At 33.0% G+C, this 26,422-nt stretch overlaps 1 protein-coding gene across 1 annotated transcript in view; it reads right to left on the bottom strand.

Annotated features, from left to right (window-relative positions):
- The window catches only part of LOC106721128 (F-box/LRR-repeat protein 7), a 30,567-nt gene extending 5,373 nt beyond the window's left edge, over positions 1 to 25,194 (bottom strand). Inside the window, exons 1-3 of the mRNA XM_045682204.1 lie at positions 24,731 to 25,194; positions 2,379 to 2,603; positions 1,431 to 1,622 (exon numbers count right to left, since the gene is read on the bottom strand). Coding sequence (XP_045538160.1) covers positions 1,431 to 1,622; positions 2,379 to 2,594 — 408 coding nt within the window. The 5' untranslated portion in view covers positions 2,595 to 2,603; positions 24,731 to 25,194. The remainder of the gene's footprint in view (positions 1 to 1,430; positions 1,623 to 2,378; positions 2,604 to 24,730) is intronic.
- Positions 25,195 to 26,422: the final 1,228 nt, after the last annotated feature.

Here is a 26,422-nt window from a genome sequence, read left to right as displayed (position 1 = left end):
GTTCCTTAATTGTTGACAGCATTGTCTAAAAATAATTTTAAAAAAAAATTAAACACGCTTTAAAGTACATATAACCTTTATAGATAATATATGACTTCCAGTTACAAGGTTTTATGAATACCTATGTAATTAAGACCTTAAAAGTTAATACAGAGCGAAATTCGTTAGAGCAAATATCTAACGTACAAATATTTAATATTATAATAGCAATGTAAGTCTATCACGCAAGTCGCAATGTCAGGACTATTGAACATATCGAATATCCTCGCCCATTAGCCTATTGCCTTCAACAGAGCTTTCTGCGAACACAACGTGACTTTGAAACCGTTATTCTAAACAAAGGAAATATTTTCTGATACACTCGAATATATTTACTGTGTCTTGTTAAAATTCTTTGATGGTAAAGTGAAGTGCTATATGTTTTTTTTTAATTATTATTATTTTTTTTTATTCTAGAACAAACGACATCTAATCTCGGTCCGTACTCCTTTTTGTACATATTCCTTACGATAAATTACAATAGTGAGTTCCTTTCTTATTCTTTTTTTTTTGAGATAATTACCAGAACCTGCAGTCATGAAGGCAGGAGCGTTAAGGGACTTTAACGATATTCATAAGTCCTAGTGGAATATGTTTAGAACACCTACTTTTTATTCTATTTATGTACAATTCCGGATGTAGACTCTCTTTCAAAATTGTGAGTCGTTTCTTTTGAATAACTTAAAATTGGAAAATGTAGCGTTAAAAATTGGTACTCCGCTATCAATCATACTAATATTCTAAATGCGAATGTTTAGATGGATGGATAGTTTAGAAAGTTTGAAGGTATCTCCCAAACGGCTCAACGGATCTTGATGAAATTTGGCATAGATGTAGACCATAGTCTGGAAGAATACATAGGCTATTAAGATTTTTTTAAATTCAGCGCGGACGGAGTCACGGGCGACAACTAGTTTTTAATAAATCAAATGGTGTGGTAACTTATAATTGAGTGTGTAACGTGCATAAGAACATGTTTAGTGGTATTTAGAGGCGCCGTTTAAGTAGCGTATCCGGTAATTGGCACATTTTAGGCGTGGCGCTAGTAACAGGTTTGATAACTCTATTAAAATTACATATATATGTAAACGAAAGTTAGAAAAAATGTGATAAATAGAGTAATTACATTTAGAAAGTGATTTTGGTTGTTAAAATTAATCTACAATCTAAGCTTCAGAATCCCGGTCTAATATGATATAAATTTGCATATCAGATGTAACAAACCAGATGAATAGTAAATTTACAAACTAAAAACTTCAAGTATCGCTCGATTTTAGAACTAAAGAAACAATTTTGATAGCGCGAAAAGAACAACTTTTTGTAGGACTTCTACACGCCTGCCAACTTTTGTAATGAACTCTAGTTTAAATCATAGCTAAATATAAACATACCACACAATTTTTTATCCGCCACTCCCTTACAGCGGTGACGCAGGGACCCGCGCGTGCGCCGGCGCAGCGCGCTGCCAGCTCCAGTGCACCGGCCGCGCGTACCCGCCGCCATGGCTCCGGCTGCGCCGCCAGCCTTGACGCGAACCGCGCCCAGCGGCGGCATACACGCGACATGCGGCATAGCTCCGATATCTAAATATAATGTATAAAATACAATTATTGCACCAGTAACAGATAAAATAAAATAAATTTATTGTATTCGTCAAATAAATTGTAATTACAACTAATGAACTGAGGACTGGTGTCCAAATTAGTGCCTAGGTGGTGGTAGAAGGAAAATTACATATTATTTCATACATATATTTCAATTATCTCCATAAAATTGTGACTATGTTAATTCTGACGTCATTTCTTCATTGTAATGTACAGTATGTAATGTACAGTGTAATGTACATACTGTACAAAGCATGACAGCTAAACAACATTAAAGAGCGGGTAAATTTAGAAATGAAATGAGCATTTTACACGGTTCTGTAGTATTTCAACATAAATGTCACAATCTCGATACCATATGTTGTAAGTTGTAGAGTTCGCAGCGATGCTATCTGATGGAAAAATCAAACCCAAAACAAATGGGAACCTTGAGGCGTTTCCAAATACCAATATCAAATAATTGCGAAACAAATTTATTTGTTAAAGAATTTATTTGTAAGGATTATATGTAAAAATATTACATTATTGTAAAACGATCGTAATTAATTTTCAGGGATCTTCGCTTTATCACTTCTAACGATTAACAATCGCAACACGACTAACAATTCTAATTATTTAATGTTACGAAATTTATACCCATATCATGCCCTTTCTGTTGTTTCCATGATTTTATAAAACTTTTGTTTCCATCCCGATTTCTACTTATACAATTTGGAATTGTATTTATTTACTTACATCTAAATAAGACAAGATCTTCAACCAGAGCGCATCACTGAGCGTATTATCTCTTCTTCGTCTGGGCGGGCCGCAGTCCGCCAGCGTGTGGTAGCCCTGGTCCAGACTCAGCTCGCTGAGGTCCGCGGCGAGGGAGAGTGCGGGCTCTGGTGGGGGCGGGGGCCGACGCCGCGCCCCCCCGCATACCCCTGGCCCGGAGCAACCACCGCTTGACATGGTGCCGATCTGTGAAGAAAAACATAATTTTATATAGCAATCGACAACAAAAAACAGTTGAGTACAATATATTTTTAATAGATGGCGCTGTTTTCAATCTTGAAATAAACCATAACAAATCTGGTTTCTGGCAACAAACTACATTATTTAAGTCTTGATTTTCAATTTAACCTCTTAGAGATAGAAAAAAAATGAATAAACTTCTTTACAATAAAAAATTACTTTATTAAAAAAAATCATATCTGTATTGTCGTAATACAGTGAAATATGGTTATACAATAAAATCCAATTGCATGAACTAATCTAAACAACTCAATTTCTGAGCATAGTTGAATACATCGCCCAAGCGACTCACGATTCATAGGAGCATCCCCGCACTGGATGGTTATAAAGCTGTCAAGAGGTTTGCATATCTAATTTACAGGTCAATTATCATTCCGACTGATGTGGTATGTGGGCAGAAACAATTCATTGTTCGTAGCTTTGCGGCGGATTCATGCTGACCTTATTTTTCAATTAAACTTGTACAATGGGATCGTATATCAAACCTTCGTGTCTGTGTTTTATAATATTGGTAATAATGTTTCAACACGCTTTTACTAGCTTCAAATCTACCAATAACTTCGGTATTATATTTTTTTTGTTCTTTAGCGATCGATGTATTTATGCCAATTAAAAGTTGGCGTTTGAAATTTTTATATTTGCCAGATGTGATGCTATAACATTTGTACAATAATTTTATAGAAAAATAAAACAGAATAACGCCCTCTGTCTAAGGAAAAAATAACGGTTAATTATAAAACAAAGTACTTTATTAATTAGAAAGTTACAACTTTCGAGTCACTTACAACATTTCAACATGATTTAAGTTATTCACTTGAGAGTGATTTTTGCTTAATGGCATTGCAAATTATATTCATTCGTTAGCGCATAACGGGACAAGTAGTGTTGAATATTATCATAGTTTCATTGTGGCGCTGTTCAACTTGATATTCCGAGACAGAATTATCCTGTAAAGCTCAATACACTGATGTATTCCGACTCAATACTTTATTCTAATTTTACGATTACAATTTCGTCAAAATTATAAAAAAAAGTATTTATCTAAGATCTATCTGATACGCGCAGAGCTCTTTATTTATTTATTCATTAACACTTTATTACTCACATACATAAAAAGATTATATAAATAGACTAAAGCTAAGACTATATAGAAATGTGATCAAGGGTGGCCTATAAGCGAAGTTTAATGATTACTTAACATACAACTTAAATAAACTCTCGTCAGAATCTTTTAAGAGTACCTACTTAAGTGATGATTAAACGGCTTCTGAATCTAGCACTATCTATGCGAGTTTATTAGTAAAGTATAAAACAATTCACAATCGACACTTCTCATTGAAAATGTATAATTTGATTTATATTTAAATTTATAAATTAATTTATTTATTGAAATTATATAACAGAAACATCCTGTCCGTAGTATGAAATGCAAAGTGCATCTTCTACAGCCGGTGACCTCAATTAACACTAACAAGGTTTGAATCAAATTCAAAAGCAATTTCACCAAGCAAACTTGATGTTCTCGGTCATGATTAAAATTGTGAATTATTCATCTCTACTATTCTGGTGGCCTAGCCATCCCTAACTTAGGGTAGGCTCCGATCCCCTCAGTGAGGACGTATAGTGAGCTGATGATGATGATGACTCTCTTGGTGAAAAGTACAAACCAAAACCTATAAATAAAAGCTATAAATTTTATTCTTATGTTCGTGGCATTTTCTCACCAGACCGTCTGGTATGTAAACGTAGTATGTACTTTTGTTTTTAATTAGTTATACAAGCAATTGAGCTTTCCAAATAGCCACGTGACCAGTCTAAATCCACTATCAAAGTAATATTATATTCCGGATGCGTCCATTGAACATTATCGCTCGTTAACATCCCACGTGTTAATCTAATCTCCTAAGTAAGCTTGAAGACGCCAATTAAACAAACTAGTTAATTGCAAGTAACGGATATAAACACATTCTTTATTTCGGTATTTAAATTTTAATGCGGATGTTACTTAAATTCTTTAGATTAAGTTAACTTTAAGTAAGCACGAGTAATACAATCAGTTTAAGTAATAACATAAAATGCTTTTTAATTTTTTTTTGTTAAATAACATTTTATTTAAATTTAATAAACGTACGTACTTTTAGTTTAAAAATAGACGTGACACCTGTCAAAATTACAAAGCTTTTAATAATTCGTTACAAATTGTCAACCGCCCACACTTAAAAGTTCTGTAATCTGAATAGAGCTTTGATCTATTCCGACACTTAGAGTGTATTTATTGTAGATTATCTTCCGCAAACAAGTCTACACTCTAAATTATACAAACATTCTAAGAAGCACAACTTTTGTACATTTGTATTTCGAACTAGCACCACGAACAATCTAATAAGTTTGAATCACCTTAAATGTATTGATTGAAAATTTCTTATCAAGAAACAAATAGGGGGATTACTTATTAAACTACGTTTATACTAAGTAAGAGACTTTAAAAGCCTTTAAGTTGTAAATTAAATCCACAATCCGCAAACTCTTAAGCGTTGTAATTAGAGTGCTTTTAAAATTTAAAGTGGTGTCTACCGAAAATGAATGATTATCTTCCTTCACAAGAATTCTATATAAACATTTATTATCACGTCATAACGAAGGTTTCTGCAATGATTCTGTCAATCGGCTGGATATTTGGGTTAATGTGATACTTCAAGATGGACGGCGGCGCCAACATTCACTGAGCCCACGCATCGCCTTCGGCAAGCCCGGCTTAGATCACCACCGGTTATGGAATTCTATGGACAATCGAGGTGTCTGACTAAACACTAATTCTAGGGACAAACCAAGTGTTTAAGCTTGACATAATAGGCATATTAAACATATTGCCATCCAACTTTGAGAATAATGACTAGCTAACATCGTATGTTCTGCTAATTAAGTAGATAAATATAAAATATAAAATATAAAAAAAAAGAATATATAAAAACTTCTTATAGAAATATTGTCATCCTACAAAAATCCTTCGCGACCACCTCGTCACAACTTTAATCGGAATGTGACAATTGTACTTTGGCACCGATTAATAAATCCACGCTTTGCTTGAAGCTAGATCGATGTGATTATTTGAAGCAATAAATCATATCAATAATATACTAGGTATTGGGAACAAATTTCGACTGTCGATATTTAGTAGACGAACGGCCGTGGATGAAGTAATTGCTGTCTTGCCTCTAAATAAAAGGTCTGCAATATAAATCATATTGCAAGTTATTTTATGCAAATTGTAACATTTTGATTTCGAAATTCAAATAGATAATAGTTGGACTTCCACGCTTTAAAATATATTGTTTATGAGAAGTTACAAAGAGCTGTATGCAATGTCAAAAAACATTGTATTTAAATAATGTTATGGACAACAATAACACTTGGTTTCCGCTGCCGAAAAACTTGTGTAAAACTTATTTTCATCCCTTACATTCTCTTTGAACAAAAAGAGACAACGATACGATTTTAATATAACACTTTCTTTTCGCAGTATAATTGAAATTTGAATACTGAATTACATACTTTGCTGTCAATGTCTATCTTCTATATATATAAAAGAAAGTCGTGTTAGTTACACTATTTATAACTCAAGAACGGCTGAATCGATTTGATTGAAAATTGATGGGGAGGTAGCTTAGAACTAGGAGACGGACATAGGAACTTTTTCATCTTGTGTGCATTTTTTTTTCCACGCGGACGGAGTCGCGGGTAAAAGCTAGTTTTTAATGAAACAAATGTGAAGTTACCTTTCAACGTCTGACTACGGCAAGATAATTTATGTACGCCATTCCGTAATCATAAAAACACCTACATTACAGATAAAATAGAAGAGAGTAAAATAGCTAGGTGGGTGTCACAGAGTATTACAATTGATTGTTCCATACGAGAAATGAATTTGCACTCAGAGCAATACGCCGTTAAGTTTATCATTAAGAAAATATGTTAGCTAATGATTTTTTTACTAAGACAATACCGTCAAATATATGAAAATAGTTAAAAAAGGAGCACACATCATCATATCTGTGACGTAAGTGAAATTTAAAAGAATACAAAATAATGAAAATTGAAGATATTTTTGAAATGGAACATCTTAACAGAAATTCAATACAAAATACATAAGTTTACAATAATAATCATAATATTTAATAGAAAATTGGTCGGATAAAGTTGAGAGTATAACTATTGTAGATGCTCGACAAAATAAATTGTTACTTATTTTTCAATTTCATCAAAAAACGCATGCAAAATAGCGTTAAAGTTAGATTAATTGATTTATTCTCCGTAGCAAGTAGCAAACACGTTTTTGTCAAGCTTCACTTAACTTCCCAATAAACTTTATAGCGTTTATTTTTTTATAATAAACAAGCGCTCGTATTAGATCGCTGCTCAATCACGCGTTAATAAATTAGTTTAAGAAAAAACTTTATAGTCCGTGATGCGTTTAGTTACGGTAGTTTTGTTGTTTGCGTGAAGGTCGTGTAGTTTAAAGATTAAACTTGAGTGAAGGTAGTTTGTTTACTATAGAAGATCTCCTGCATATATAAAATATATAGGGTTACAATATTAGAGTATCGCATCGTATGTTATTGTTATGAAAGAAAATATTGAATTTGAAGAAAATCTTACTGATAGTCGACCATTTTATAGATAACTTTTTGACCTTATTAGCCAAAGTATTGTGTGTAACAGATTGCATAGAACAGATGCAGTCATCATTAGATATAAATCTAAAAAACCAATATGCCAATTTAAATAAAAATAAATAATCAAAGAAGAAAAAGGTATTTAATTAAGCATACAATCAACCAACCTTTTTAAATGTTTCCATTACAAAAGAAATCGCCTCCAGCGCTACGACCTTATTAATATTATAGGCTGTATACAAAGAAAAAATACATTACTCCCTAACGAGCACATTGTGAATATTGAAGAAGAATTTTAATAAGCAACAATAACACCGAGCTTTTTGACGTAAAAAGAACCTTGCCACTTGTACAATTATTTAATTGATAAAAAATAAAAAGGCATCAAGGTGTTATCAGCCAGCATTAAATAAATAAAGGTACTGGCATATTCAATTTCCATATTTGGACATGAAACGATCAGATATTTGAGTAAAGAATGATTTGACACATTTCCTTAACCGCCCATTTCTTATAATATTGAGAGCAAAGGTAAAATATGCGGTAAGTGGCAACCTTATTAATTTTTGTAAACAATAAACAAAGATATTTTAAGTGTAACTTTATAGTACAAAAATAGATTTTCACGTCTATACTGAACAGTCAAGTAAAAGTTTTTAAATTGTTTAAAACAATAATCGAAATAAATATGAGAATACGCCTATACTTAGTGTATTTGCCACAGAATGTATTGTATGTGTAAATTGTAGACACTCCACCACGATGACAATACCGACTTATATCTTTCAAGACCCCCTTCTCTCCATTCCCAACCCCCTTCAAACGCCTGTCATCTAATGGAATGCCGTGACAACTCATTGAAATATATTTTGCAATATTCACAGTTAGATGTCTCAATTGTGATGCGCCGCCGTACAAGGCGAATTCCGTCCGTTTGTCTCACCTTTCTCACGATATCTACCTTAAACAATATTACTGCATTCCATGGTGCTTGATAAAGTAGGCCGTTGATGACGCTTTAGGCGATGTTTGTCTTACAAGAATAGATGGTAAACAGTTGTTTGAGCTTTATAAAACGTCAGATCAACTTAACCGATATAAATATTATTGAAATACAATATCAAATTTATCCGTAATATTATTAACGGGACAAGTGTACCGACGTCCAAATCAAAAACGATATTAATAGCAACCTTTTATGGGTATACATTTTAAGATTTATCAACTTAATTTTTACAAGTTTTTTAAAGTAAAAATATTAAAAGATAAATGTAAAATCTCTAAAACAAAGTCGCGTGCGCAAATAGTATTCGTATTCAAGAATGGTTGTTGTAAACGTTTGCGGCGACAAAACTAAACGGTTCTCCACCTCGATACTGTTATAGACTATAACTTTGTATCTCTCACTTAATTTCTTAGTATTTCAAGGTACAAACACCGCATAGAAGTATTGAAAATGTTAAGGAAAGTGATAAGTCTATAATCTAGTAGTTAGACATGAGAGCATATTTATAGAGGTATGTATGAAATAGTTTTGTGAATCGAGTTCATATAGTAAGGGATAAATACCAGATAGATAAGAACTATCACAGCGTATCCAAGTCGAGGGCAATCTGACAGGTAGCGTGTTAGTTCTTCATCCTTAATTAACTTGGAAGTCTCGAACGGGACCGTTCGAGTTCGATACATTACGCAGATATCGTTGAAACGAGAGCCTGCCACTTTACCGACATTAACTTTGTTGCATTATAAAAATAAATGAGTTTCATTTGTAGGGTTTTATTAAAAACGATGATTAATGAACCATATCTACGACAGGACGTCAATGTGAAGGTGAACATAGACAACCATAAACTCCTCGCGATAGAATATTCAATATATTTTAAGTAAGTACTTATTCAATGTACATTATTGATACTCGTATAATTACCCTTTGTCAAGGTTTGGATTGTGTAGCGACTGTGCCCAAAATTACAGCGTAAAATTTTAAAGCAAAGAATACCTAAATTAATACATATTATATATACTCATACGGTTTGTCTTATTATTTTTAACACAAGTCTTATTTTATACTAGCGGTCGCCTGCGACTTCGTTAGCGCAGAATTTAAAAAAGCAGTAGTAGTGATATGCCCGCTTTCATCAGCTACCTTCCTGTCATATTGCTGTCAAAATGCACCCAGCCTTTGTGGGGACTATCCGGAACAAACTCGGCCTTGCGGACAGACATACAGACAAAAATTTATATATTGGAAAACCAAAAAAATCCTATCAGCAACGTAAAGATATTAAGTGTAAAATTATTTTCCTCAATATTACATACAAACACTCCAATTTTATTAATATGTATAGATAAACTGTAACATATAACAATGTATACAGTTGTTTGTTCTAAAAACCATGTTAAAATTATTCTTCTAAGAATCTTAGCAACTAGTATTACCTTTAGCTAGATTCTAAGAAATCCTATAAGTCACTCAAGTTGCTTGGGCAAGAAATAGTTTACGACAAGTATCGAATGGCCGGTTCGAACCTGAGAAGTACTTTCACAAATACGCCATTAGCTTTATAGAGTTACGTTCCTAACAATCACAGCTTTCTCGAGAGAAATACTCTGCAAAGACTATAGATATATTTGTTTGTTGTTTTTTCAATCTTGAAATAGAATAACTAGTGCCTTGGATTTCCACCGCCAAAGCATTTGTATAATATACCTCATGTTCCATTTTCAAAAGTTCATAGTTTATCGTAACAAAATATGCCACGAATGGAATTCGCGTTAAGTACAGAAATGCTGCATTTGTCGCTAAAATTAAACTTTCGACTCAAAGTTGCAATTAAGTAATTTGCAACTAAAGATTGAATGTTTTAATATATCATAACAAAGTACTGCAGCGCCTTGTTCTATTTTGCACTCAGAATTCGCTTGCAGCGCTAATGGCCATTAAAAGAGCGATCGGTTACAATTTGTTTACATGACGTTAGTACAACCTTTAATTAAACTCTATACGGTTTATCTACGGTTTGCGAATGTTTTGTAAATAACTGCCTATTTAAAGGATAAATGTGTTCTGTAGAGACTTTAATTATATTCGATATAATAATGCTTCACGATAAAACTCATAAGCATTGGTTTAAGGTGACAATTTGCCTGTAATTAGTGATGAATATCTCATTTTCAATGCTAATAGGCACCTATGCACCTTATGAAGAATAGTCTAGAAAGCAACTCGGTTTAAAACAATCTAAAGAAAAGAAACAAAGATCTTTGGCATAACGAGAATGCATTATTCCTCCAGACTGTCAGTTAACACGGCTGTTTTATGGCCCCATTAGGATTTTAGATAGCAGCCCGCTCTATGCCCTTGTAGTGTTTGCATTTCAAATAAAATATAATCAATTGAATATTATTAAAAATGTATATACGCAATTTCATTTATTTATATTATTTTTAAATTGAAAAGATGAAAAAATTAGATTGACTATTAAACATAAAAAATAATGTAAAAAAAGATCTTATTGAAAGTAACCGCTTTTTGGCCTTTGCTTGCTGATAAACGAACTCATCAACTTTTAATTTTACCATTTTGCTTAGTTTTAAATTCTAAGAAATTTTAATTAATAAGAAAAAAGAAAATTTTTCCTTTGGTTGGTAAGGAAATCTTCAAACGATATCCTCCTTTTTGAAGGCAACTATTATCTACATATATGTGTTAACAATTTACAACAGTGCGAGGCATCTTGATACTGACCGTTAGGAATTAAAGGTATGAGAATATTTTCATATGAATTTATGAGTAACATGAGCTTAGTTAAAAAGGAACACGGTCCACAGCGTGACATTCTTGGCCCAATTACTAACACCGGTTTATATTGCCTATCAGTGAATGCCACTCGTGGATACATTGTTCATGAGATTCCTGCTGAATAGGATTTAATTTATTATTTAACAATTAAATACCCAAAGCGAGCGTATCACCATCTCAAAGGCCGGCAACGGATCTGCGATTCCTCTCGTATTGCAGATGTCCATGGGCGTCGATGAACACCTTGGTGTTCCCGCTGTTCGTTTGCCCCCTTCTCTTATAAAAAAAAAAGAAAAAAACGCATAAAGTTACAAAGTTTTTCTCATGCTTAGTGACTTACGTAAAGACAACTCGTTCGTAAAAATTTATAGATATTTTATTGTACATTTTTGAAAATGGAACCAGAGAAATCTTTGTTAAATAGCTGAAAAAGTTTAGGCGACACTCACACAAAAGTTTATGCAATACATCAAAGAGTTCGTGCATTTTTATTAGGCAAGAAATGCCTCGTCTTACACTGGTGCTATTTCATTCAATTTCCATGTTAATAACTTGACCATTGCAATCTCTAGTCACGATAAACGCTTTGCATATGATTGCGTCTCATACCAGTTTTCTTGTTGTAATTGAATCCTGTAACTGGGTGTTGGATATGGAGTATAACTATTATTATTTAAGAGGTAATAAAAACGTGACTTAACCATTTCAATCCTGTGATTATAGATTTTTTATTTATTTTAATTTTGCATTTTATGGACAAGGGAATGTGTCTTCTCTGCTGGATTGATGATCTCTCTAAAATACGGAGTGCACATGGAAAGCATTTGGAAAGGTTTATGTCCAGGACTAATAAATCTTTTTCGTAGTAAAGTCTATCTATTCTGGTTATAGCCATTAGTGGTATTATATTTATGTGACTTGATACAATAGTTTGACAGAATAATTTCATATTCAATGAATTTTTGTTGATTATACACTTTTTAGAAACCGTTCAAAGCATATGTCTTCTGCTTGACATATGTCTACAGAAGCAATACTAAGTTATTCAAGCGAAAGCTTAGAGTTCAACTTATACAATTTTAATAGACAAAAACCTCTTGATACAAGTAATAACTTCCCGAGAAACTATTACTTAATATGATTATTTTAGTACTTAAAGTTTTTTTTTTCTTTCAGATTTTGATACCGGCCACACAACTACCATGATATTAAATCCACAGCAACTATGATTTGAAACTAGAAACAACGATAATTACATCGTCGATGTCTACAATATTTTTAAATCAACGAATAAAACGAAGTAAAAATGTTTTAAACGTTGCAACTGGCTGCTTGGATAATAATATTCGTAGAAGGGGCCGTCATAGCCTCGGCTTCTACGCAAAAAAAAAGAAATTGTGATCGTCTTTAATCTTCCGGATCGACGTATCTACATACCATTGGGCCGCTAAAATGTAGTCCACATAACTCGTGCTCATTTTCATAAAATTTCGAATTCCTTTTATCATTATTTTCATATTACTAAAATCTTATATTTACAATTTAATTCAATTTATATTTCCTTAAGAATCCCACATTTTACTAGTTTCTTTGCATCAAATTACATACTAATTACAGGATAAAGTAACATTTTATCGCCCCAACTATCTCGGTCCACGATTTCCCTGAGGCGAAACTGGGTGAAAAATAAAAACATGACTCCAAAGATGCATCATCGACAATACTTAGTGTGTACAACAACTAAGTACATGTACAACGAAAGATAATGTACACTTATTAGTTCGTATAACCTCTTATTTCTGAAGTTATTTATACCAGAAAAAAATTTCATCGTATAAGACAGCCAGTTTTCGCTCTTACAGGTATATAAACAAATATACTATAAGTGTGTAAGTACGTATAAGTGTAGCTGACTAGCTGTCGCCCGCAACTTCTTCCGCGCGGAATTAAAAAACTTAATAAGTAGCCTATGTATTCTTCCAGACTATATTCTACATCTTTGCCAAATTTCATCAAGATCCGTTGAGCCGTTACAGAGATACCTTCAAACAAACATCCATCCATCCATCTATACATTCGCATTTATACTTATAAAGTAAGTTTATCCAAATAAAATTTATTTCGGTTACAATTAAGCAGTCGAAAATGGACCACTTAGGACCTTCGTACACCAGGTAACATAAATCTTCGAAACCTGGCGAGTTCAGTCGTTTTCATATTCGTTTCGACGATTTCCGTTGCCTTGTGACGAAGGCCTTAATGTGCCTTCATTTTTATAGCAATAATATAAATCGTTTTATAGATGTTTTTAATCATAAAAATAACAATAAGGATGTTCATAATTGCAGTTTAACACGATGTTTAACAAGATGTACCCTTGACATGGGAGCTAATAGCTATCAGAGATTTAATCCGGTCAATTAGCTTCGCTGGGCATCGCGCCCGCAGTTGTTATTACATTATCAACATTTATGTCATACTGTTGACACGTAAGCTATTAAAATTAATAGCCGTTGCAAATATTTAATGTAAAAGCAATTATAAAAACCATTAACGCGTTTTATTGTTATGATATAAATAACCCATGTGTTTTACCTGTACTATCGCCTAGCTATACGGTTTAGTCACAAAGAGGAATCAACTCTACGTTACTTAGATTAAATAGTACTACTACTTTAAGGTATCATCATGTTAAATTTCTGTCAGTTTACTAATAGACAGACTTATTTCAAATACTAGTTTAGATTATTGGAACAGAAAAAAATAATGTCTTCTCCTTAATAGTACATCGTTCTTCTCTCTCGTATAATAAATGCCTAAATATGACGCGTCTTTGATTTTTTCATTGCAATTCAATTACTGAATCATAATCACTACCACTTTGATTAATCTCATCAAAATTACCAAACGAACATTAATTTTGTAATAATATAAAAAATCAAGGAAGCAATATTGTGGCAACACAATAAGCTACATGAACGAACAACACGTCGGGCACTAAATTAACAAGAAAGACCTGGTACCCGACCCGCGGGTCACATTCCCGAGAAAATGGCGGCTGTAACTAATATCCTGTCCATATACAATGCATCAACGATCGTACGAGATTAAAATTTCGCGAAACGATTTACGGAGAAGATAGAGTAGCTATTTGGTGTCTATGGCCTTCGGCTCTCTATGCCTTATACGATGTATCAGCAAATTAACCCATTCTAGGTCGAAGCACGCGAATAAATAGAGTCTTTGAAATGTAATCGAATTAAATTAGAAATATTATTTAATTTAGAAAGAGAAATAAGCCACAAATATAACATAGGATCTTTCTTTGGAAAATAAAAGAGGACTTAGTGCCTTGATAATTGAGTATGTATTTCATAAACTAATTTAATTTCGAACAGTTTAATCTCATTAATAATTTGTTAATAATTAGCACTTGGTATATACCTAACCGATTTTAAAATACTAAAGAATAAGCAAGGACGATACCTTATAGGGAAACAGAGAAAACGATTTGCGATGCAAAGTTTCTGGCGCCAATAGAAGCGACATCGAAGACAGGCAAATGTCCACGTTTCATGTTTCCATTATACACGATTAAGCATGAATGAAAAAATTAAATAAATTCATTCAAGAAAAAATAAATAAATTAACTAACGGTAATAAACGTGAGCCTACAAAAGTTCTTGATAAAGTTAATTTAAATATTTGTCGTAATTCATCACAACACACAATATGAGCAAAAGTTAAACCGATTCGATCGAAGTTTTTGCAATTACTTGAACGCTGCTTAAAATGTCAAAGCAAAGAAACTAATGACGTAAATAACAAAAGGCCATTCGGCGTAATTCATCTTGTTGTCAATTTCCCAAGTCGCGGACGTGAAACGGATTTATATTAAGGCTTATTTTATTTTAGTCTTAAACCGAAACAGGCGTAGTGATTTACGCCCGAACATACTTTCCACACCACAAATTCCATTATTTATGAGCACAATCCAAAAGCAATAATCGAAAGGACGTAAAAGAGGCCGATTAAATTGACATTGTCGTAAAATTTGGAAGTCGCCTTAAAGTATGTCGCAACCAACGAGCTCGTAAACTTTCCGACACGTTTCCCGCGAGAACGTTTCATGCGTCTCCGTCACATTTAAAAGTTCCTTCACCTATCGTGCCGTAAGCGGTACTCCAATGGACACTTTTATGTTTCTTGCTTGATTTACAGTTCGAAAATTGGCATTCTAGATACGTTTGACGCAATTCTGCACCTGGACTTTTAAGGTGGCGAGGAACATAAATCTGTTACATTAATGTAACGAATTGAACAGACGAAGATAATATATTCTAGTTTTTGTTCAATTGTTTATGAAAGAGACAAACTAGCCCGCAGTTTACATGACAGAAAATTGTTCCTCTAATATCTGCACTAGATTCTTCCTCGATTACGCAATACAAGTAGTCTGCAACAAGTCCCTCTGGCTTCTACGTTGTTCTTTATTGACGATCAAGTCTTAGTGTTACTTTCGTAAGCAAGTTAGTGAATCCGAGACGGCGTTAGTTACTGCGTGGGAATATAACAATTACCAGCCACTCATGTCGAAGGTATTTCACGTCTGTCAGACGCCCAATCTAACTATTAATTAACGATAAGGTCATCGATTACTCAAAATCACCACGTAGGCGACACAGAGTATGGCCCTACAGACAATTACACAGATTGCACGTTCATAAATCATGCTGTAAGAAAGTAATTGTACCTATCTGTGAGTCATTTTGTACTTGTGATTTACGAATCGGTGAATAGACAACTGGACAACATTTGTAAGTGAAATGATTAATTAATATGAAGTGAATACGCAAATGCAACAATATATCTGTAACATCAAATGTAGATATCACCGAAGAGAGTAGTGTATCGCCAAAACTCTGAATTTGTTTACAATGTGAACCATAATTACGTTCATTTTAATTGCAACTATAAAAATTGAAGAGGCATACCATATCAATTCACCAAAACTCCCATTGCCATGAAAAACTAAAATCTCATCAAATACCATAACTGAGTTACAGCGTTTTACGATCAGCGCGGTTTGCGCAAACATTTACGCGAACCGTGCACATTCACAACACCTCTAATTACGCGCTCACCGCACGCGTAAACGGACACCGCAGCTACCGGAGTCTCCACTCTGGCAGAAGCGCTGAGTGGACGCGTTTGCTCATTATTATTTTTTATCAACTGAGTATTACTTAATATTTTAAAAAAGGGTTTGTTATACCTTATCTTCAAGTGAAATAACATGCTATTATCAGAGTAGACATTAAAGATGGTTTACGATTGAACTCAGAGTCGTTAGATCACTAAAGCAGTCCCTTTGTTAGAGAAATCTACACTAAACACAGGTTTAGTGTAAAACGAGTATTTATGTTACCATTAAATCTCTGAGAATGGCAGTTAATGTGAAAAATACATATCGAAAATATGATGTCTGTGAACCCATACATGTAAGACAAAGGCAATTTTTTCTTAAATGATTATCATGTTTTCAAGAAGCAAATTGCATTTGAAGTAATATCCGAGCGTCTATTATCGTTCTCATCGATGACTTACTCGGCAATAGCCTTAAATAACTTTTACAGGTCTATTACGATCGTTGTAGCAAGTACCAGGGACGCAGCGCCCGCGGCGGATGTGCGACCAATACCGAGATATGATCACGATATGCTAACAAATCGAGTATTCGCTGCCTTATTACCATATTTACCTGTTCCGGAGATCCGAAGCCGCGAACGACCTAACATAACTGTTATACAAAATAAATGTTAGAAGTCATCCTGTCTACTGCATCTATAATACCACGTTTTATATTGCGGATTAAGGAAACAAGTTTTTTTACTTGACAAGATCCTGCTTAGTGTTTTAAAAGCATCGTTAGTATGGCTTTTATTTTAATACATTCGATGGTAGGTATGTGGGTGGCTCGACCAATCTGTATTAATCTACAAATCTTAAAACTATGAAGTGAGTAAGCCGCATTTAGTTATTCAACTGTTTGTCGATTATTCTTTTAAACAAATTTATTGTTACCAATAGATTGGAATTCTCACTTGTTACAAGTTAAAATCAGGAACAGCGCCCTCTGTTCTTCGTCTACTTAGAATAAATAAATATTTATTGTACTACATCGCAATGCATTGCAATACATCATGATGAATATGATTTAGTCGATTTACTGTGTCTACGTCTTTAAAAAGAGATTTGAAAATATAATATATATGTAAAAACCAAATAAGAAGCATCTTAGCACACTTAAAAATAAACTAAAGCAGCATTTTATTCATTCTAGAAACCACCACGAACAACATAGAGAACGAGACGTGAACGATTTCGAATTTCGAACTTATCACTTGTCTATCTAAAACATAATTCAGAGTCCGAAAATCTAATTATCTACGTTCTCAAACTAACCAAACACGCATATCAGATCTAGAGATCCGACAGGGAGTGAAAAGAGGCGAATAACGAATATTCAGATGCAGAGTAACATTTCCCGTTCCCACGAAATCGACCACAATAGCGTGAGTTGCGAAATAATAGGTTAGACGAAGGATGGGTTTTGGCACGCGAACTGAATTGTTAATGTATGTGGAGAGATAGCGATACTGTGTGCTTAATTTATTCACGCCGGTGAGACAGCATTGCAATCATACCTGAACACTGGGCCCGGTAGCCCGGACTGGAACATACATCTGTGTGGACGCAACGCCGAGTCTGGATTTATTGCATCGGTATTTATTGCTTACCTTTTGCGTTGATAAAAATGTTACTTGATCGAAATTTAAACGCCATTTATTATCTTATTTATTCGATCAATTACTTCAAAGAATTAACCAATGGATGCTGTAATATGGAATTGCGATATTCATTACTTTAAATAGTAGATTCGTGAAAAATATATGTAGTTTCATATCAACAGCTTATATTGATCGAGAAAGATAAACGATCTTACAAAATACCACCTAAGCCCTTCGCCATTCGTACGTGAGGCAACTAAAACGTAAGATCTCGGCACACAAGACAACTCAAACCTTCGAAACCCTGTGATTTTAGTCGCTAAGCGACTTACGCAATACAATGTCATTGAGGTTCGTAAATAGTCGCTCGCAACGTGTTTGTCAAGATCATTATGAGAAAAGTCGCTGCGATTTTCAAGATGGCAGAGCAGATCTATACAGTTTATATGTAACCTATGCCTGCACTAACCGAATAGATGACTCACGTCGACGACTTAACTTAGTTTCCACGGCACGCATGTGTCGCGATACTCGCGACGCAAGGATACAATAATAGTTATGAAGATTTACGTTGCTTTGTTTACGAACTACATATCCGATGCTCAAATATTTAAGGATCTTATAACCGTGGGGTTCCACTGAGATAATTTTATATATTTTGTACGGGCACTGGTAATAGATGCACTTAACATTACAGAAACAAAATAAGAAGTATTAACACTGCGATTAGATGGAAATTAAATGAGATAGAAAAACTTTAAAAAGCATTCGATTGAAGAACCATATATTTTTAAATACACGTAAAGTATGTATTTCATATTTGCAAAAACGCAAATCAATCATAGAATAACATAACTTGAAGTTACATTTTCTTACAATATTATTAAACGAATATTTCGTATGCTTTATATAACATCTGAAACAATGTCTTTGTTTTCATACAAAAAGATCGCGCCACCGCTGTAACATTCAAATGTTTCCAAGAACGAGGCAGAAATGATTTTTATTCGACATCATTTACCGGCTCATATAAAATCACAATCATTGTTTCGACTTTAATATAAATATTATGCGCCATTTACTCGCAATGTTTAGTATGAAAACATCACTGTTTTTTTTAATTATTCTTATTATTACTTGTAAAACAACTTGTTCTAAAACAAAATGATCGATTACCTCAAATATGATTCGATTTCTAGTAAATATTGTTCTTTATTTTTTTTAATCTATTTTTTGCAATTAGAAAGTTACACTGTACAAATGTGGAATTATTAATAATATTAAGGCATTTATATAATAAACTACACATTTCGCACTTTTTTTTTCGACTTTGCATTTTTTTTATATTTACAATATATCTAATATGTACCTACAAGCCTATGGTATTTAGGGATAATAAAGCATTCTAATTTTTTTTTATTTAATTTGTTATAAAAATACTAGAATACATATCATTATAATTATGAAGAGGAAAAATTATAATTACTAGTCTAGAAATAATTGGTGACTACAACACAGGATTTATAAGTCATCCACTTAAATCGGACGAAGTCAAACAACAAAACGGTTTTGGTAGATATTCGATCTAGTTAATGTAGTTACTTACATCAAAAACTTTAGACCAATAGTTTGTACGAGTTCAAAGTCCCACGATACAATTCATTGTTACATAATCATGTGAAAGTATTAGGACTTGAGCAATTTGTATCCAGCCATTTCTAAAAGTGGTTCAATTTTCAGTCCCAATAAGGTAACAGAAGTTAATTTATGAGCCAATTATCTCGATACATATTTCCCATCGTCGCTTTAATGACCAATTATAATTTTAAAATGATCAAGCAATGTTTCTAAACACCTACTTATATAGAAAGAAGTATAGAATTTTAACATTTTTTTTTTCTAAATTACCTCTTTAATGTAGGCATTGTCCCGAAAAAGTTTTTATGCAATGAACTAAACTCATTTTAAATTTACCATGTCTAATTTTCTTCTATTATTAAAGGATAGATTCATGAAAAATCCGCAGACAACCTTAAGGGTTTCCCTTTTCAAAGAAATTATTTTCAAAAAAGAAAATCTGTCTCTGACATTTTGGTGTAAAGATATTGTGTACACTTAATCTTTGAGTTGTAAGATGCCTGTAAGTAAGCGGCTTATAATCTTAACAACAGTCCACTATAACTTCACAAGTAACTAGATTAACTTTTCCTCTGCATTACTTCGCTAAAAAGCTGTTTTCAACTAATTGAGTTACCCTTTTTAGATAAGATAATAACTTATTTCCATAGACGGAAGTAGAACAGCATTTATTATCTAGTTTCTAGAGCAAAATTAATGTTTACATTTATACTTGATGTTAGACTGATATTTAGAAATTAAAGAGTAATTTTTTAATCAAAATTAAGGCAATGGTTCACTTGATACCACAGGAAAAAATCAAAAGACTTGCATTACCAGAAAGTGTTCACTAGACAAAAGAAACACAACAAAATACATCTATCAATCTAATTCAAGTCTGTATTGAAATATTGTATAAACAAATTAAACAAACAAGAGATTCGAAAATGATAACCAAACCAATTCATTTTGCAACACAAATTACAATTAACAATTTTCAACGAGGCAAACAATTGCTAATTTAAAACACATCACACAGTATAAAAAGAATAAATTACCGGCCAGCAATACATTTTTAGTCTTAAACCAAACTCTTTTGTCAAACCTCTTTTGGTAATTTAATTCTAGTACAGTATTATACAAAACTGATTCATGACTTCTATTCCTGAGGTCATATAAGGCCTATTGATACAACCTGCGGTGAACTCTATTCCTACGGTGAAAGTCTATTCACTTATTTACTTAACATATTAAAATCGCTTCTGAAACTACGTTCCAATGTAGAGCTTTTATCTAAGACATTGCAATTCGCGTCAATATATCGAGACGTGATGTTTAATTGCCCGGCGTATCGTAAAGGAAACTGTTTCTGATACAAAAGTGAGATAAAGGTGCGGTGCATTTACATGTAATCTAGTTCATTTTAATCTGCAGCCATTCACTCCCAAGCCGTTTCGTTATAATGGAGACACGACGTGCGACCACGACTACATTTTATTGTTTTCAAAACACTACAATTGTACACTGCCGACTTATACATATTAAGAATTGATAGATTAATAAATCTATAAACAGTGACTATAGTACGATAAGATTTTCTGGTTCGGTAAGAGAGGCGCTGCTATCGCGGTTAATTCTGTAAGAAAAAAGTAAAACCTACATAGGAAAAGAAAAAGAAAAAACATAAAAACACAGATACGGTGCATCAACATCTTATGATACATATTTGAAATTGACAGGTGGCCGCTAGTGAGCTGTCTATTTTAGTTTAATTTATGCCCACCGGGTCAGATAACTTTGTCGGTCTACAACGATCTAACGCGTATAGGATCTTTTATTCGAACTGGCACATGAATTTTTATGACAAAAAGCTAAACTGCATCATTCTCTTGACTCCCGTTGGTAAAGAGTTCTATGTGTGTAGTGTGTGCTGCGGGTCCCTCATTGCATATGAACCAGTTTGTCGAGTACGTTGCACGCCTTCTTGTCTCATTACAATTGTTTTGCCACTCATTTATTATGGAATAAATAGGCGATAATGAGAAAAGCAGTCCTATTCAGTTGACTCGGTTACTATCGTTACTTTAATTGAATGCACTGCTAAAGACACGTATTGTCAATAAAAACGAAAATTCAAAGTTGTAATGCTTCTGCGAAAAAGATTATCTTTCCTGATTCTGTCATATTATTACAAAATTGTTGATTTGTACATTTACTAAAGGTAAGTATCAAATAGGTTTGTTAATAAAACTTAATTATGACCTAAGCTATTATAAAAGCTGAACTGAATAATAAAGTATTTAAAAAAACTTCTAATATCAAAAGTTCATTGAATCTCTATAAAGTTTCGACGTAAAATTTATTTAAGTTAAATCTACTGGAGAGTCATTGGACGATATCGGGTTTCAGCAAAGTGTGTATATAATCAAACTAATATTACGAATGTTCAAATGGATGGATAAATGGATGGTGGCCGTTTGCTCGTTTGCCACCTTATGATATAAAAAAAAACATAGTTGATACCAGATTATTGTAACTGATCTCTTTCGAACTTCTTAGGCTAGCAACACCAACCGCTAAAAGCTGTCGTCACTATCTGCTTGAATATCGGCCATTAGTAGCACATTGTGAATCGCATTTGATATTTTTAGATCTATTACAGTATATTTCCTATAATATATAGCTTCAAAAATACATTCATGTCATAGTTGAATTCAGTTATATTGATTCAGAAAAGCTACAGGGGGTTCATCCTGTTATATCTTTATTGCTTCATCTTTATAGCAAATATTTGCAGTGAAACTAGAGTGGGATAAACCGTGGCGTTTGATAGAGAGTCTTTGGAATCCCGCTTGACAGGCACCGGCTTACGAATATCGCGTGAAGATATTTCTGTGTGGTTATTGTTAACCAGTTTAAGGCATACGCATTTCTTGTTCAAGTAGCACCAACTATTCATACAAATATTTATCGAGCTCACATCTCGATATAGGGTATAGTCTATTTGAAGTATACTTTTTACCTCATTGATGCGAGAAGTCAAAAAAATTGTCTTCTATAAAACATTAAATAGTGTTGAATGCTTTTTGCAGAAGTTAAAGTAGTGAATTACATGTTCCGTTATATACTCGAAGATTTAAATGCCCTCCACAATTAGGGTCGAATATCGCACAGCAAATTATCACTGTGAGAGCTATAATTTAGCACGTATATTACAAGTTTTTTTCTAATTGCATTGTGAGCGTCAAATAACGATTCATCGAAATGGGTAGGAAATAAACGTCCTTGACTGTATCATGACTACATATAAGTTATGGTATTTGTTAGCATTCATTTGCTTGAATTACGACATTACAAAAATAATTAAAAAAACAAACATACTGCAACTGTAAACTTAATGGACAGATTTATGTCTATGGGTGAAGCAGGAAAATTCCGAAGACCACTCGATAAAGCAGCGGGGTGTCCATGCAGGTGAGACTGATACATGTTGAAACATGCTGTATAAACATAACATTACATAAAATTCTTTTAGAACCATCCTAAATAAAGCACAGGTTGTGGAAATTAAAAACAATTGTAATGAAAATTATGTAAAATTACAATAACAGATATTGATTTTTGGCGTCATTGAAGCATAGTTATCTAATCTCCGATATCGTATTTGACAAATAATCTAAATATCTAAATATACACAAAATGATCAAACTTAATGTTGTGTCGATTCCGATATTACTAATATTATAAATGCGACTGTTTGGATGTTTGTAAAAAGTTATCTCCAGAACTGCTGAAAAGATTTAATGTTTTTATACATGATTATACATATGATATAATTTAACTGAAATTAGGCATATACATAGAACATAGTCTGGAAGAACACATAGGCTACACGGAGTCGCGGGCGACAGCTATTAAAAGTTTTTCTGATACTAATTTTTGTCACATACCTAAAAACAATTTTAATGTTTTAAATCATATTCCTTGTTGATCTTTGATGGTCTACTTAATAAAAACACATCAACACAAAACATTCAAGAATCCTCAAGAAACCCCTTGACACAATTTACAATAGAATCCACCACTAGCCTATGGTATCCTAGTACCGTTGACATTTTCCATCTGTACGTCCGCCAGTCTTTTGTCAGCTTAATTAGCTAACAACGGCAGTAATTAACGACTACATCCATCAGAGTTGACTTAGCCTTCGTTGATTCCTTTACAACTCAAACTTATAAAATGATTGACCAATTTATATAGAGAAAGCTTTCGTAATTAATTACTAGTTTTAAATAAAAAATATTGCTATGGTGAAATTATTTTAATTATAAATAATTTAAATAAACGGATAAATCTTACAAAAGAACAGGTCGCAAAACTAACTGTTGGTTTCTGAGACAAAAATCTCTGTATAATATCGTCATCCTTGTCATTATCTTTGACAAAACAGAGATAAGAATATGTTTTAAACGGGGATATTTGTCTCAGAAACCCATGGTTAGACGGACAATGACAACATCACGTATAGTTCTTAAAGTCATCTGTGCAATTGCCAAAACAGTTGAAGTAAAAATTATTCTTATTTAGGTGTTTTAATATTGAATGAAACGAATGACAATGTGTTTTATAGATTTGTTTCGGCAGAGACATTGCAATGCCAACTATATTTGAGTCTGGTGAAATAGAAAGTCTTACAGGATTCGTATGAGACGAAGGTTTACAGGGCGCTTTCGCTCCAAATCGACCAATGACCTAAAGAAGGTGGTAACAAGTTTGATTTTAACGTAAAAGCTTTCAGCTCCAGGGTTAAGCATAGATATTTCCTATAGACTATTTTATATCTTTTTTTATGAACATCAGTTTTTTTTTCAAGACCACTCTAATAATGATACAATTTAGTTTCAAATACATTCCAATTTAAGTAAATAAAATAGCTTAAATACGCAGTCATCAAGAAAATAAAGTCTGGAAAGTGTCAAATTTGTTTTCGGCAGGAATGCACATTAGCAAATATAGTTTTGATAACTGATAACTATATTTGCTAATGTGCATAACATCAATTTAAAAGTTTTTCTAAGTAAAATGTAATATCAAATGTTTAAAAAACGTATCTTGACATTGATAACCTACAAAAAATGTCGATAAGTCGTTTCTTTACACAAAAGCTTTAAGTTGTAACAAACTTACCTATTTCGTACTCCACTTTTTCCTGACAGATTTCACGTAGAAAATATTCTTGCACATTTTTCACCTCCAAAGCATTCCTTCCATATCCAGCACTGAATTAACGAACAGCAATAAAACCGCACCTCACGAATAAACCATAGTTTCACTTTAACCGACACAAGCTCGATGAAACCTTACTTTTGTAACTTAACCAGAATTTACACGTCGATACCGATGTATGACATAGTACATGAATACAGTGACAACTCGCGGCAACCACTTCCAAATAGTTTTTTGTCGACTTAAATTCCAACAACACAACGAAACAACTCCGTAACACTTTTTAATAACGTGTTTTTGACATTTTGATACACAAATCAATATATTTGACGCGCAAAGTTACAAAAGGGTCGCTATAAAGCGTTTGATGACCCTAAAAGTTGCTTTACAACTGAGACTTGAATGCAAAACGCACAGTTTCTCCTGCGCCGGCGCTCGGTATGCGCTCGCGCTTGTTTGAGTGCGCGCTTACAAGCCTTACGCACACACAAAGCGGCGCAGGCTGCACGGTTTTTGTCGATGTCCACAGGGCAAGTAACCTTAATACCAATGTCTTGTAACTCGAAAAGCTTCAATAAGTGTTATATTCTTAGTATTGCACAAGTTATAAATATTCGAAGCATTGTATTGATAAACTTGCGAAGTAACATTACGTTTTAGTAATAGAATAAGTTTAACATTTTAGAATTAAATTTGTATGTACTATAAAACTAGTTTATAACATAATTATACACTATTGCGATGCTAAATTATTAAAAAAAATGGTAAATAAGGTAAAAAAAAAGTTTAATTTTATTTTCGAGTTGCAAAGCTTCGAGTTTCAAGCGAAGTTTTTTCTGAAAGCTGCTGGTCGATGTCCCGCTAGCGAGACTCAAACGCTTAGTGCTCTATCCCTTTCTAACAAATTTTCAACGGTACAGTGAAAGAGGATAGATATATTTTTGTTAATATTTTATGAATTTGCAGAACTTGAAGTTGCTTTACTCAGACATTATTAACGATCAAAATTACGGACGTGTAAGTAAAAACCGACTTATTTAAAATGAAGTTTCTTCCAAAAGTTCTATAGAAATCTAACGTACACTTTTCTTCGTTGGATTAACGATGTTACCATTTCGTTTGTTCTGTAGGAATAATGGGTTGATTGGTTAAAGTATAATGTTAGTAATGGATTTATAGCAATTAGAGATATTAATCTTAATATTTTAAACATGTAACTCGATAAATTCAGACTTGGAAGTTTAAAAATCCATAATATTTAATGTAACATAACACATCACTTAAACTATTTTTACAGAAGTTTTTACAACAAAAAACTTAATAAAATCAGAAGTAAGAATTCATTTATATTTGTTTTTCCTTAATATTTCGTATCAGATGTAGAGTATAAAAAACCTTTTTGTCGTAGGTTAAGCTAATATTAGACTTTAAGATTGAAAAATTATTTATATTTTCATCTATTCTAAAATTTATCCACTTTTTAGAATATACAAACGTGCTATTAGTTACGGGCTGAAAATTTAATATTTATCTGTTATAAACTTTAGGATTAGAAATTATAAATAAAAAAAATCTTATTCATGCTTGAAGTATGGACAAAAAGTAATGACATTTGATAAAATACTAGCTATCGCCCGCGACTCCGTCCGCGCG

The sequence above is a fragment of the Papilio machaon genome, chromosome 18 (assembly GCF_912999745.1).
Source record: "Papilio machaon chromosome 18, ilPapMach1.1, whole genome shotgun sequence".
NCBI lineage: Eukaryota > Metazoa > Arthropoda > Insecta > Lepidoptera > Papilionidae > Papilio > Papilio machaon.
Note: the sequence above shows the minus strand (reverse complement) of the source record. Positions and strands in the feature narration are given on the sequence as shown.